Source organism: Sciurus vulgaris (assembly GCF_902686455.1).
Source record: "Sciurus vulgaris genome assembly, chromosome: 19".
NCBI lineage: Eukaryota > Metazoa > Chordata > Mammalia > Rodentia > Sciuridae > Sciurus > Sciurus vulgaris.
The window spans coordinates 6,647,857-6,662,974 of record NC_136480.1 but is presented as its reverse complement, the minus strand read 5'-3'; the positions used below and the strand labels follow the sequence as shown (position 1 = coordinate 6,662,974).

The 15,118-nt window shown below is 50.8% G+C and overlaps 1 protein-coding gene across 3 annotated transcripts in view; it reads right to left on the bottom strand.

Moving 5' to 3' along the window:
• The window catches only part of RAF1 (Raf-1 proto-oncogene, serine/threonine kinase), a 67,620-nt gene that overhangs the window by 5,780 nt on the left and 46,722 nt on the right, over positions 1–15,118 (bottom strand). For 2 of the 3 annotated variants that reach the window (XM_079122286.1, XM_079122287.1), the window contains exons 3-11: positions 13,621–13,733; positions 11,441–11,543; positions 11,009–11,166; positions 9,577–9,675; positions 7,443–7,596; positions 6,804–6,863; positions 4,232–4,259; positions 4,015–4,142; positions 3,505–3,622 (exon numbers count right to left, since the gene is read on the bottom strand). In XM_079122286.1, coding sequence (XP_078978412.1) covers positions 3,505–3,622; positions 4,015–4,142; positions 4,232–4,259; positions 6,804–6,863; positions 7,443–7,596; positions 9,577–9,675; positions 11,009–11,166; positions 11,441–11,543; positions 13,621–13,733 — 961 coding nt within the window. The remainder of the gene's footprint in view (positions 1–3,504; positions 3,623–4,014; positions 4,143–4,231; positions 4,260–6,803; positions 6,864–7,442; positions 7,597–9,576; positions 9,676–11,008; positions 11,167–11,440; positions 11,544–13,620; positions 13,734–15,118) is intronic. The other variant, XM_079122288.1, reaches the window with a different exon arrangement.

The window sequence follows — 15,118 nt, the reverse complement described above, 5'->3', positions numbered from 1 at the left end:
GCTATGGCGCACGCCTGTAGTCCCAATGGCTCAGGAGGCTGAGGCAGGAGGACTGAGAGGTGGCAACAGCTAAGCAACTCAGTAAAATAGAAAATAGGGCTGGGGATGTGGCTCAGTGGTCGAGTGCCCCCGAGCCAAAGTTCAATCCCCGGTACCCCTGCCCCCAAAAAAACAATAGGTAGAAGTTGAGAGGCGGGAGGTGGGGGGTGGGGGGAGGGTGGGTCAAACCCATTACAGTTGGGAGCAAGGAGTTCCAAGGTGCTACGGTGTGACTGTAGATAACAATGTACTCAACACTTCAGAAAGCTACTAGAAACAAGGAAATGATCAGCAGGGCGCAGTAGTCCACACCTGTAATCCCAGAGACTTAAGAGGCTGAAGTGGGAGGACCGAGTTTGAGGCCAGCCTCAGCAGCTTAGTGAGACCCTGTCTCAAAATAAAGGGGCTGGGGATGTGGCTCTTTCTTCCAAAAGGGGAGAAGGAACAATAGAAATTTGAGGATATGGATTTGTTTAAACTTATTTAAACATTATATAATACTCTATTCACATGCATAATTTTTATGTCTTGGTTAAAAATTTTAAATGAATAGATTCTAAGGTGGAACTGTGACAGTCCAGGCGAGTGATGAGCTAAGAGCGGCCCATTTGAGCTCTGGGGAGCAGGTGGGGACTTAAGTTTCCAGCACAGAATTCAGGATACAGCACCCACCTGAGGCCCCCAGTCTGTAGAACTAGAACGCAAAACCAAGGTGGCCTTCCATCCTGACCTGGGATCCTTGGACTTTGCCAGTGAGCTGTGAACAAGTGCTTGGTGACACTGCTCACTGCATGTCCCTCTGCCTTTGGACCCACATCTCAGATGAGCACAGAACTGTACAGGAACCTCTTTCCAGCCTGGAATTATCCAAATACTCTTCCAGCCAGCAGCACCGCGACATTTAAAGGACAGTACTGAGTTACCGTCACAAGTCACAGGAGAGCAGGAGGTCCGTGGCCGGGTGCCCTTCCACGGGGGGCAGCTCATGGAGCACTCCGCACACGTCAAGCCAGAAATTCTTTCTGCCTGGACAGCAAAGGCAGAGGAAGCGCAGATGCTCCCCGGGTCGGCCTCCTTGGTGAAGGGCCACGGGCAGCACAGCCACTTTCTTTCCTCGACCCACGTGTGCGGCATGGTCGTCAGGAGGCGACGGGACAGACGTGCTACAGCCCCTGCGGGGCTCGGGTGTTGGTTGGGTCCCGACCTTCTACCCTCGCAAGCCAGGGAGCACTCCCGCCTGCGCGGAGGAGCGTCGGGGCAAGCGGGACGCCCGTCGCCCCTCAGGTGCTGTCGCGTTTGCAGTCAGATACCGACACCTCGCTCATCCACCGAGGGAGGAAGCGCTTTTACCGCCCGGTGGATCTAAAGCCATTGTCCTGCTTTACCATTTAGGACCATCTACTCTCCCCGCAGACACCTGGCTCCCTAAAGAGTGTCACCATCCCTCTCAGCGACTCGGTCAGTCATGAACCCCAAGCTCTGTCCACAGCTGGGGCCGCATTAAGCAGCTGTCCGTCTCAGATGTGGGGATCCCTGCACAGGCTGTCCCGTCCTCAGCTGCTGTCTCATGTGACAGCCCCGGAGGCTGGCAGTCAGACCCCAGCAGGGAGCTGGGATTCAGGGTCTGAAACCCCGTCCTGGGTGTCCACCTCCACAGCTGCTGCGCCGAGGGCAAGAATGCCCAACCGAAAATCATCAAAACAGTCGCGATCTTCAGGACACCCAGGAAAACACCGTCAACGGGAATTGGGATGGGCGCCATGCGCGCCGGCACAGCAGGACACCCAACCTAGAAACCGTGGTTTCCCTGACAGCTCATTTTTCTCCACTGACAACGGCTAGCTTTCTGAAAGGGTGGCCTCATGCTCCCCGTCCTCGCTCTTTCCACTGTCAACGCTCTTTCAAATCAATCTTTCCGATGGGCACGACGGCACGTGCCTGTAATCCCGGCGACTCAGGAGGCTGAGGCAGGAGGACCACAAGTTCAAGGCCAGCCTTAGCAACTTAGTGGAGGCCCTAAACAACTCAGCCGCGCTGCGTCTCAAAAAATAAAAAGGACGAGGGGTGTGGCTCAGTGGTAGATGCCCCTGGGTTCCATCCCCAGTGCCAAAAAACCTGAGGTCTTTCCCACAGTCTGAGAGTTCACACTACTAACCGACAGGAGCACGTAAGCAGTGCTATTTATTCGTACAACTAACGCCTTCAATTACGGACCCCCAAAGAAGGCACCCAAGCAGAGGAGAATGAAAACCAGGCCCACCTTGCCTATGGTTGTTGGCTTTTAGCTCCGGCTTTTGCAATGGAGGCTAAAAATAATCAGCTGGTCCCAACGGAAACATTACAGCTCCACCCTCCGCAGCCCCCTGCGTCAGGACAAGCCCCGCCCACAGAGGCTCCTGTTGTCCCTTCCTAAGGGTCCCGAGGCATGCCGTTTATGGTACTCCAGACACCATCACTTTTCTAGGACCCAAGGGGCAGCCACCAGCATACTCGAGGCAATTTCCAAAGGAAAAGGAAGCGTCCTAGGTGTGACTGCCCAGCGTTCAGCTCTGCCCTACAGAACAGCTACGGCGAAAAACCCACGTGCTGTCACTGTGAGGCACTCGGGAAGCTGGAGGAGCCTCGGTTTTCTGAATTGCTCACAACTTCTCCCCATCTTTGTCCCTCTACCTATCAAGTCAGCTTCGCAGCTGCCCAAGTCCAGACAGACGCCAACACTGGACGCTGCTGTACCACAACCCAGATCTACAAGAGATGACTGGGTGGCGCGGGCACCCCTCCATGAACACACTGCCTGCGCCTGCCGACATCCCAGCAGAACTGTCGAGCTCGCCACCAGAATGCTCAGCCATAGCGACGGAAATTAAACTAGCGCCTTTCTCCAAGTGACAAACTGTTTGCATTAAAATAAGAAGACTCGCCCTCCACAGAGTCGAGACCCGCATCTGTGCATCCTGTGACAGCGACAGCCACAACTAACCTGAGGGCAGAGCCGGGGGAGCCCCTGGAGGTTCGGGGCTTGCCCTCCGCCGGGCTGTTTGACCAGGGCCAAGTCAACCGCCCTCTCTGGACCTCAGTTTTCTTGCAGGCAAAATCTGTCAGAGCCTTTCCAGCTCGAAGTTTCTAGAATCCGGTTCCCCACAGTGGCAGATGCCTGCTAACTCAAGGAGCTTCCACGCCTGTCTTGTGAGGGGCAGTATTTGGGTTTTAAGTGCTGGCATTGGACTGCGGGACTCAAATCTTGGTCACTACTTTCTAATGATCCTAGGACCTTCGTCCTGCCAGTTAAGGACCACGTGTCCACCACGCGGGACATGAAATTTCAGAGATAATATCAAGTCCCGCCTGCAGGTGTTGTTGAGTACCCGTGATGTCACTCTGAGCCCAGACGCCTGGCGCCCCCAGGACGAAACTCGACTCCACCAGAGCCCTGCGGCAAGGAGGCCCCAGACTCCCCAGACTCACCGTGCCACTTGCCCTTATAAACAGTTCCAAAGGAGCCCGAGCCGATGCGGGTGGACAGCATGACTTCGCTGGCCTCGATTTCCCAGTAGTAGCTTGAGTCTCTCTGCCCACGGGGCCTCTGAAACAAGGAGACCGCCCATCACCTCCCCAGAATGACAGGTCTGCGGCCGGGGAAGAACCCGACGGGCTCCCCGTTTTTGGCTCCATCACCATGGCACCCTGCGCCCCCAGCCCTTTATTATTTTGAGACAGGGTCTTGCTAACTTGACAGGCTGGCCTTGAACTTGCCATCCTCCTGCCTCAGCCTCCGGAGTAGCTGGGGTTACAGGTGCCACCACCCACACACAATTCCCTAAGGGAAAATGCCACTTCAGCTGTGGCCGACTGGCAAGTCACCCGCTGCAAGGTGACTTACAAATGCTTTCATTAACTCTATCTTACCAGGGTCCCAGCCCAGAATTAAGTAAAGCTGGACCCCACGCAGCAGGCGGAACCACTGGCCATACTCACAATTTTGTTCTTCTCCTGGGTCCCGGATCCTGGCGCCCGCTCCCTCTGTGCTGGCACCGGGGTCTTGGGCTGTGACCAGCCTGTGGGGCTCAGGTTGCTGGGGCTGCTGGACAGGGCTGAGGGTGAGGCTTAACAGACAAGAGAGAGGCCACAGGATGAGCCGGGTGAGCGCGGAGGGGGAAGCCCGCTCCACTCGCCACTGCTGCGGGGACAGTACCTGATTCGCCGTGGCTTCGAATCGCATCCTGAAACAGAAAAGGAAAGCGGTCAGGTGGCGCCCGGGGCAAGACCTTCTCTGCAGGAGGGAGAAGCGGAGATTCGCAGGAACGAAGTGGAATACAAAGTCTCGAGCACAAAAGTCTAACTCCTCATCCATTTTCCCTGATTAAATTCACCAAATGTTAGAGGCCAGTTTCTCCAGGAGCAATTTTTAATCAAACATTAGTGTGAAGTGATATTAAAACCCCACATACACTGGAAACCACATTCGTCTTAAGAAAACCAGGCACATGAACGAGGAGGGTCAGCAAAGTCACTGTCAGCTGAGACCTTTCCCAGGGCTCGGGACCTCGCTCTCACCCCACTAGGAACCGGGGTTCCCTGACCAGAGGTGGACTTGACACGGTTGGCGCTGTGACGACAGACTACACCCAAGCCCAGAGCACAGCGAGCTGGAGCGACAGGAAACCCCTGGGCTAACCCTGTACTTCACATGTAAGAAAACACATGTGAGCAGGGCTGGGGACCTTGGCACGGCCGCAGAGAAGTGGGTGGCAGGACCCTCTGCCTCATTCCTTCGGAGCAGGCCCTGAAGTTAGGAACATTCTGCTTAGGAGAAGTCCAAGGCCACCTTCAGGACTATCAGTAACTGAAGTCCCAATTTTAAGGGACTTCTTCACGGAATAACATGAAGCCACTCGGCCCCATCTTCACAAACGGCATTTCCCGGGAAGCCCTCCCTCTGTGTAACCCCAGGCTCCACCAGATGCCTGTTCAATACAACTGCTGCTAGAACGTTCCCGTGCAATGGCATCTCGCAAAGAGGGAGAGAGAGATGGCGCTGCCGCTGCACCGCAGCCTGCGTGGGCAGCATCCTCAGCCTCTCAGCAGAGCCTCGTCCTGCTCCCCAGCCCGCAGAGGTGTGGACACGGGAGGCCACCGCCCGCGAGCGGGACTCACTGGCCAAAACCAGCCTGGTTTCAGCAGCTACTCGGCAGCTGCGGCTTCACCACCCGCTGACCTGCTCTTTGATTTTACTCAAAGCAGGCGCGGTGCGTTTTCAGTAACCAGAATTATATTCCCACGTATTCAGGGGTTTTTCATGCTACATAATTCGCTTCCCTGAGTCCCCTGGATAGCTCATATTTTGTTCAGCTGCTGATTTCTACAGATGGATCGATTCTCCCTAGGAGGGATCTTTCTATGGTCTTGGAATCTATTCTTTTAGGAGAACTATCAAAGGTTTATATAGAACAATGTCCAGTTGAATCATAAAAAATAGGAATTAAAATGTTTCTAAAAAGTATAGAAAAGATTAAAGCACAAGCTAGTTACTTTATAATAAAATTGAAGAATTTTCCACATTTAATGTTCCTACTAAGAATTAAAGTGTTTCCACAGGGGGAATAAAATCACATAAGAAAACTAGCTTGTTTGTTGTTATATTACTATGAGGACAAACTATAATGGTAAAACAAAATTCACAGCTTCTGCCCGGCCTCCTGAAAACAGCAGTAGGACAAGTATGTCAAAAGCGATCTGCCGCCAGACAGGTGGCATACACCCATAGTCCTAGCAACTCAGGAGGCTGAGACACAAGGCCCTCCAGCTCGAAGCCAGCCTCAGCAGCCTAGCAAGACCATCTCCAAATAAAAAGGGTTGGGGATACAGCTCAGTGACTAAGTGCCCTGGGTTCGGTACCAAAATAAAAAGTGATTTGCAGTCTGAGTGAGGTGGACCACCCCTGAAGTGGCAGGTGCCCTTAAGTTTTTGTTCTGTGCTCCTGGGGATGGGGCCAGGACCCTGTGCTTACTAGGCAATCCCTCTAGCACTGAGCTACATCCAGACCTTCTCGAGACAGGGTCTTGTTAAGCTGCCCCGGCTGCAAACTTAATCCTGCCTTGGACTCCCAAGGGGCTGGGACCACAGCAGTGCACCATTATGCCCAGCGTCCAAGATTTTTAATGAACAATCACGGTGCAGAGAGAGCAGTCATCTCTGGTAAGCACTGAATAAAGGACTTCCCAGTTCATGTCACAAAACTTTTGATTTCTAATTGAACATTTGGTTTCCAATGTATAAACAAAATACTGATGTTGTAAGTGCCAACTAGGTCTAGCAACCAGTTGTTGGTTAGAGCTGATTTTGTAAAATATATTTCAATGCCCTCAGCTTCACGATCAATTCTGAGCCAGGTGGATGGTGCACGCCTGTCACCCCAGCTACTTGGGACGCTGAGGCAAGAGGATCACAAATTTGAAGCCAGCCTGGGCAACTGAGTGAGACCATCCGCCCCTCAAAAAGGACAGAGGATGCAGTTCAGTGGTACAGCACCCCCGGGTTCAATCCCCAGTGCCAGGAAAGAAAAAAATATTAACTTGAGAAATTTAATAGTAATACCAAGTAGAGTGTTTTTACTCACTTACACTGTCTTAAAAAACATGGAAACGAGTCTGAGTAGACATGTAAATTCCACTTGGCAATGGTTTCATGTTCGATAGTCTACTGTCTGATAGTCTAAGCAATCCTGTTAATTACAAGAAAGCAAAGGCAGGAAGAAAAATACCTACTCTTCCCCTCAAACAAAATCGTCTGGACCACGCCCTGGGAGAAGCATTCAGGCTGTTATTCTAGTCCAAAGCAATGAGAAATAGAGAAGAATAAAGAACAAAGGAAGTATTTTAAGTGTATTCAGTTGTTATTAAAGATGACTAGAAAGCAAACCAAACAAACAAACAACATACCAAAAAGCCAAGGAAGGGAAAAGCAGTTTGAAAACACTCGCTTTGGGCGCTTCTCCGTCCGCTACATAGCTGCTTACTAACATCCCATGACCCCACCCTTTTATTTCTAAATCAGGTCACTTAAAAGTCTCGTAGGGGCTGTCATTCTCCATCACTAGTATTTTCTTTCCCACACCAAAGCGAAGGTCCTGCGCCTCGTGCACTGGCTCGCTCCCTGTCCACAGCTGAGCGGCAAGAACGCATTCGCTAGTGACCTTCATAAACTCACTCTTCACCTGAATGACACGCAGCCTGTTCAGCCAAGCCGCGCACATTCTAGATCAAAAGGAACTCTTAGAACTCCAGGGGCTTGAGAAAGTGCTGCAACGCCCCTGATCGGGTTTGCACCCCAAAATTCTCTGCCAGAACACTGAACCCCACCCATGCTGACTGACTGATCTCACTAGCCCCAAGGGGCCCCATTACCTCAATCATCCTGCTGTCCACAGGCAGGGTGGTGCTGACCATGTGGACGTTGGGCGTGGATGTGGACCTCTGCCTCTGGGAGAGGGCGCCTTCGGAGGCGGGGCTGGAGGTGTTGAAGGTGAAGGCGTGGGGCGTGGAGTACCTGTGCTGGGAACTGGGGGAAGAAAGGCCTTCAGTGGCGGTCGGCCTCCCCGGAGGAGGGCTTCCAACCCGGTGTCTTCACTGAGCCGTCCAGGGTACCGGGCAGGGCGGCACAGGCCCCCAATCCCAGTGGCCCAGGAGGCGTTCAAGCTCAAGGCCAGCCTGGGCAATTTATCAAGACTCTGTCTCAAAATAAAAAGCGCTGGCAATGTGGCTCAGGGGAAAGCACCTCTAGGTTCAGTCCCCACTAGCAAAAATTTTATAAAAGAATAACAGACACTTAGGGGGCAAACTTGATCTATATGCTTGGGGTTGGGGTCGTGGCTCAGCGGCAGAGCGCTTGCCTAGCTTGTGTGAGGTACTGGGTTCCATCCTCAGCGCTGCATTAAAATACAGGTCCTGTGCCCACCTACAACTAAACAAAATAATCTTTAAAATGTTTCATTCTTTTGACATGCAAATTCTGAAAATTCTCTTCTGTCTGGGTGCTTCTGCATGCAAATTTTTGAGAAGGAAAATAATCACATACTTGTAATTCACACAAAAAGGAGACTAATACATTATAATTTTTTTTCTTCTTCACCCCTACAGAATACCTCAAATTGTTATAGAATCTAGAAGAAAGAACAGATTAACATTTGCCAAACACCAACACCTACTAAGCTAGCTGGAATCTCCCCAGTTTAATTTAGAGAACTTTCCGCAGATTTAAAACAGATGATAAGCGCTGCCGAGCAGCCTGCGAGAGAGCGAGACCACCCTTCCCTCCTCCCATTGTGCCCAGCACACAGGGAACCCTGAAGTGGGATTTTAGATCTGCAGTCCCGACTGCAAAAGGAAGCTCTGGCTTCCCGGCCAACACACACTCTTCCACTCAAGCCAGGAACAAGCCCTGGAAGCAGACCCTGGGGACAGGGTGGGGGACGCCGTGGCAGCGGTACAGTGCCTGCCCAGCATACACCAGCCCTGGGTTCCACTCCCAGCTCTGCTCCCCCTCCCAAGAGTATGGCATTTTGGGGGGCAGGGGCTTCGCTGTGCTGTTGTGGGCTTGCCTAGTACCTGAAGGCCCTGGGTGCAGCGCCAGCGCCCCCTCAGCGTATACTGCGGAACGTCCCCACTCCTGCGCTGAAGGGTGGTTCACGCTTTGTTCCGAGGCAGTGACGCCCCCAGGAGCTCATGGCCCAAGGCTAGTTTCTCTAAAAAATCACCTTCCCCAGTAATTCTGTATTTCTGCTTTCAGAAGCCTAGTTTCTTCTCATCTGCAGAGGCAGGCACAAGTTTTTGGTCCAATATGCTTTACAAATTATCAAAAAAAAAAAGTCATACATAAATATATATCATTTTAATTACAAATCCCTTGTTCTAAGATATGCTGGCTTCTAACAATTTCCATGGCAATTTTATAAAAACCAGTCAACGTTACCTGATTACATATTTTTGAAAGATATTTTTAGACAAAGATGTAGATTTTATTTTAGGTTCTAAATTCATGTGTAACACTTAGCAACACAAACTCAACAAAATTCCGATTCTTAAAGCTAGAAAAAAGTCCTATGCAAAATGCACAGGCATATTAGGAAGGATATTTATACTGAAAAAAAATTATATATATTTTTAAGACAGCATAAATGCCACATTCCTAGCAATGAAAGTCACTGCGGAGATGAGGGTTTTATTATTATTAAATCACTATTTCAGATTGGGGACCAGTTCCACTGAGTTCCGTTCTTACCGAGGAAGGCAGAATGGCAAGCTTTTATGATATAATGAGATGTGAAGGGGCGATTTATGATAACGGAAGGAACTGTACCCAAAGTCGCTTTCCAGAACTACAGGACCACAAAGAGCAGCTTCTACACCCGGCGGTAGACCAGCATCACACACCCTGGGCGCTGACCGAGCGGCGGATGCAAAGGAACTCTTGCCGCCGGTATCGCGCTCTGAACCCCAACCACCCCAGCTGACTCCCCAAGAAAAGCCGGAGGTGAATTACCTCACAGGCATCCGGGACACAGACTCCCGCATCCGGCGCATCGTCAGAGAAGGCAGCGCTGGGGCCCCGCTCTCACCCACGGTGGAATTAGGAAACAACCTAAATGAAATCAGCGACAGACTGGTTCACACACTTGCCGAAATGTCACACAAACAGCCTGCCTGCCGTGCACCTCACGGGCGCCAAGCTGAAACCACCCCCGCCACATTTTCCTCCACTTTAGGCCACCCGGAATGAAGGGACCACTGACCCAAACGACTGGGCTCCAAAGGATTTCAGAAGGTCACATCCACCGGGGGGTGGCACAGGCTCCGGGGCGCATTTCTAAGAAATGGTCCCAATGATCAGCGTCAGATGCCTTTTAAAGCTCCAGGAGGGCGTTTTACAACCTCCATCTCCCAGAGCTTCTCTGGAAACACATGAGCAGACTCAATCACACCCAGCACCAAAAGTCACAGAGGACAGTGACAGCGCCACTAAGGAGGTGCCTTCCTCCTGAGCCAGGCGCTCTGCTCAGGTCACACCTTCTCAGCTAATCCTCGCGAGGGGATAGGCAGGAAGGCAGTGCTCCTTTCCTGGAAAGTGAGCTGGGCTCAGTGGCACAGGCAGTGACACACAGATTCTGACGTCTGCTGGACGCCAACGCTGGCGCCATTTATGCCACTCAAGCTGTCCGCAGAAGTCAACACGTGACGCCCAAGAAAGCAAACAGATCCTCTCACTGTGGGCTCACCTCTAGGTGTGCTGCTGGAAAATGAACCCAGAGTCTGCAGAGGGGCAGCCCCTAGCCCTGTTGTGGATTAGTGACAACAATCCCTTAGCTTTCTGGTACCTTCTACCCTCAAGAAAGGATAAACTGGGACTTTCCACATCCCGGTCAACAGTAAGTTTTTGAAAGGCACGCTGGGACATGTAGTTTCAATTGAAATGCTCGATTACTTAATAAAATGTATCAAATACATTTTGGTAACTGCTTTGTCTTCTGAAGGTAATAAGTGTCTTTCAAACTATTTTAAGTCTAACTAATGTGTCTGAGGTAAAGAAAATGGCCCAACTATGTCACGGTGTCACGGCCTAGTCACCTTATTAAACGAAACACAGCAGCATCTACTAGAGACTCAGAGAGATCAGTGCCAAGACAGGAAGGCCAAACATCTTTTGGGATTCAGTATCTGTCTGTCCTTTTCTTCACTGAATTGCACTATGTCACCATCTATTTGACAGGTAACACTGCTTATTTTAGAGAATCTGACCCCCACACTAAAACCAGCTAGTTTCAGAACCATCACATTTCTGAAGTTGGTTTCGAGATCAAAATGATCCACCTAACAAGTCTCCAAGCCAGATTTCTAAATCAAAACGGACAATCAGCACCCTCCAAGATGTCACACACCCGCCCTGCATTCTTTGGGGTGGGGGGATGGTGCCTTACAAGAGTTGTCTGATATTACTCCAGTCCACACACATAGTAGGTACTTTGGTGCTACAATGCTCATGAAATTTGTAGCCACAAGTCTGACATCGAAATCCATTTAACAGGAACTTCTGACAGATGTCACAGAAGGCAAGCTTCAGGAACGTCTTCCGAGCCTATAGCAAAAGAACATGCGTGTAATATACTTAACAAATGAAAGCTCTCCAAAGGCATTTCCCCCAAGCTCCCCAAAGTTCATGCAAATGGAGAATCACACTGGCAACATTTGTACAGAAATTAAAGTATAATACAATCTAAACTGCCTACTGTCAACAATGGCATTAACCAGAGTTTTCAACAATACAATAAAATATATGCTTATAGACTCTAAGAAATTCCTAGTGCCCAATGCGAGGCACCAACGTACCAGAGACGAAACCCGCAACTTACAAAGTTGTGCGTGGTGAGGGGAACGTGGTCCAGGAAGTCCACCTGAAGCTCTTCTCCAATCAAAGAGGCGGCGTCAGTATTCCAATCTAAACGTGCTTTTTTACTAAGATTTTTAAAGACACAATGAAAAGGTAATGTTGAAACAAGGGTTTATTAGGAATAACATTTACTGTTTTCTACCCGATACCTAAACATAATGAATTTAATCCATACAACAAAGTAAGGGTCATTATCCTCGTATTAAAAATGTTAACTGGGCTCCAAGGAGATAATCTGCTCACTGCAAGTGTAAGGACCTGTTCTGGAAGCCTGGTCTGCTGGACTCCAAAGCTGGTGCTCTTAGAACAGTTTTCTTTAAACAATGAAATATAACAATCTCATGGGAAGGGTGCGTGAGGGTGTGTGGGGTTGGGAACAGGTCTCACTGTATTGCCCAGGCTGGTATCAAACTCAGGAGGGCAACTGACTCTCCCACCTCAGCCTTCCAAGTGGCTGAGATTCAGGCGTGTTCCACCAGATCCAGCTTGTAATTATATCTTAAAGCAGGTTTGGGGATGTTAAAATCTTATTTTTAAAACTCCTAAAATCTTACCAAACGCAATATAAATATTACCACAGTGCCAAAATTTAGTGTTTGCCCACTTCAATCTAGAAGATTCATAAATAGAAAGGAACTACAAATGCACTTTACTATTAATGAAAGACGCATCTGCAGAGCTGTTTACAGTCTATAAAAGAAAAATAAGTCTTTGGGAGACTCAATTGTCATAAAATTTACTCTGAGACTACTTTTCCTGTGCCCAGGTGACAGGACAGAAAATATCTCCATTAAGCAAAAATAAACGCCCAACTCCATGCTGGTGTCCTGCCCGATTCCTCAGTCCCATCCCGAAGGATGACTCTGGTAAGCAGAGAACAGCTGACGTCATCGGCCAGGAGCCCCTCCGAGCCCTTGTTCTGCTTCTCCAACAGTCGATGACCCACTCTTTAATATGATTCTGTGGACGAGGCCTGAGACTCCACGTCACCTTCCAGTCCTGTCTGTCCTAAGGAAGAGGGTGGGAAGCCCCATCTTCTGCCAGCCTTCGGCTGCTGTCGCCTAGAGTGTCCAGGTCAGCTCTAACCAGTACAGCTTTGGAGCACAGTAGACCACGCCCCTCCCGTCTCAGAATCTTTCTAGCAATTAAGGAGCACTGAGGCCGATACAGGGCCACAACCAGCTGCAGCTGACATCTGCTTCCAGGATTTGCGCTTCAACCCACTGCCTCCTAAACTGAAAGGAACAGGTTCGTTTAAGTTCACCCTGGGAGCAGACGCATCCTCTGGACTACTCTCAGACGGGGCCTCCTTGGAACGGGAGAGATGCGTGACGATCGGTAACGGAAGTACCTCTTTCCTAGAACACCACAAAGTTCAAAGACCTTTCAAAAGTTTTGCCCATGCGTGGGAGGTAAAAATAACAGATAATACATAATCAGGCCCGCTCTGTTGCTAGAGGGGATTAGCCGCAGTCCTTGAGGGCATGCCTCTAGCTTGCCACCCGAGACACAGGATGTTTTCCCTAAAGCAGAAGGATTGTAAGTCCAGGAGAGCCTCAGCAACTTGGTGAGACTCTGTCTCCAAAAAATCATTTTAAAATGTTTAGTTGTAGACGGACACAACACCTGCACTTTATTCATTTATTTCTATGTGGTGCTGAGAATCGAACCCAGTGCCTCACACGTGCAGGCGAGCACTTCACCACTGAGCCACCTCCCGGCCCCATGTCAAAATTGTAAAGAAAGGGCTGGAGATGGAGCTCAGGCAAAGCACCCCTGCATTCCACTCCCCAGTACCCGTCCCAAAAAAGAAAGAATGAGTGAGTGAGTGAGAGCGTTGGCCTCCCGAGATGGCAGTGTGTGCGTTATAGTGAACGCAAAGAAGCCTGCTTGAGAAACACCCGTTTCCAGCCCCGGGAACACTACCAGCGCCTGTCACGTATTTTATTTTTCAAGAGAATATCCAGGCAATGATCTCAAGTTCTTAGTAGCTTATTCTTAGAATTACCCCTTTATAAACAAAGAGAGACAAACATGCTATCTTGTAGAAAGCCCGTACAAATCTCTTTAGCGTAACCAGTCATTTGAGGCCAGAAGATCGTTGCTATTCTGCAAGAGGAGCTGGCGGACCGGAGCACTTACCCCTTGTGCTCGTGGAGAAGTCGGAACACCGCGCAGCACTCGGGCTGCAGGCCTCGGACCTTGAGCGCCTTCATGAGGCAGTCGTGCAAGCTCATGCCATTCCGCACATTGACCTGCAGACAGAAGACCACCTTTAGGAAGGACAGCACTGCGGCAGCCCGTGGAAGAGGAGCAAAGTATAAATAAATGCATGTGTAAAGGCGTGCACGCCACATTCATAAAGCGCTGCTTGGACGGTGAATATACGTGGGCACGCCACTGGGGAGCGCTCGAAGCAAGCGTGCGACATCCACACTGTGCCACGCCCTGCCTCTGCTACATCATACCGCCCATAAGAATGTGGAGGGAATCCATGATACGCTAACAGGGGGAAATATTTTCAAGATAATACAAAGAGTAAGAGTAGGAGGTGGGGACAGCTGTGTGCGCCTATGTACGTTTGTGCGATGCGGAAGCAGAAGGCGCTCAGCAGCTCAAATCCAAGCTCGCGATAGGCAGGTGGACGACACTGCTCCCTCTGCTCGACTCCCTGATGACACCCGAGCGCGGACACCCACCAGGAAGGAACACAAGCCAACGTGAGCTACTGACAACCATGCGACGAGCTATGGGATCTTTAAAAATCGCCCATTCTCAACAAAATGGCTAGATGGTCTTCCCGACAAAAATTCCGTTTCACACACACTTCCCAGGAAGTGCACGAAAGAGGGCCTCTGTCCTGCTGGAGGGACAAATGCCCACGTTATCCTAGACACTCATGCACCACGCCACACAGCCTTAGCAGCACCCCGTCCTCCACCTTCTCTGGTACCTGATCTCCAGAAGCTAGGCAGAGGCTGGGCACACGCACGGCACGCCGGTAGCCCACCAACTCGGGGGGCTGAGGCAGGAAGACCCCAGGCTGGAGCCTGCCCCCAGTGAAAAGGCTGGGGTAGCTCAGTGGTGGACGCAGCCTGAGCACCGCCTGCACTGCGCCGCCTCCTCCGCCCCAAGGGCGGCAGCTCAGAGGCCGCCCGCCCCTTACAGCCAGGCTTGCTCTGGCCTGCGGAGGTCAGAGCTGGCTGGGCTGCCCGGCTAACAGGCTGCACATCGGGCCATCATGCCTGGGTGCAGAGCGGAGATATCGAACAATCTTGGAGGGAACGGAGGGAAAATCAGCTTAAAGAATTTGAAAACACGAGTGAGGAGCCATGCCAGAAGTTTCCACAGCTCTGCCCTGACTGGCAAGCGATGAGAACCCAGATGCCCAGTAATCAGCCTTCGAAGCACAAAGATGGACTCGCATTCAGAGGGTACGACGTAGAAAACGCTAAGTACGTCCAGGAGATAATGAGCGGGGGAGAACATTCTCCTGAAGGATCAAATTGGGGAGGGAAAAAAAGGGGGCTTTCCAAACTACTCAAGCCCCAGTAGAGATTGGGGAGCCGCTGTGGTTACTGATGGTTTCCTTCCCCTTCAGATGCGGGGCAGAGGGAAGGTGCCACCGTGGGCTACTCGG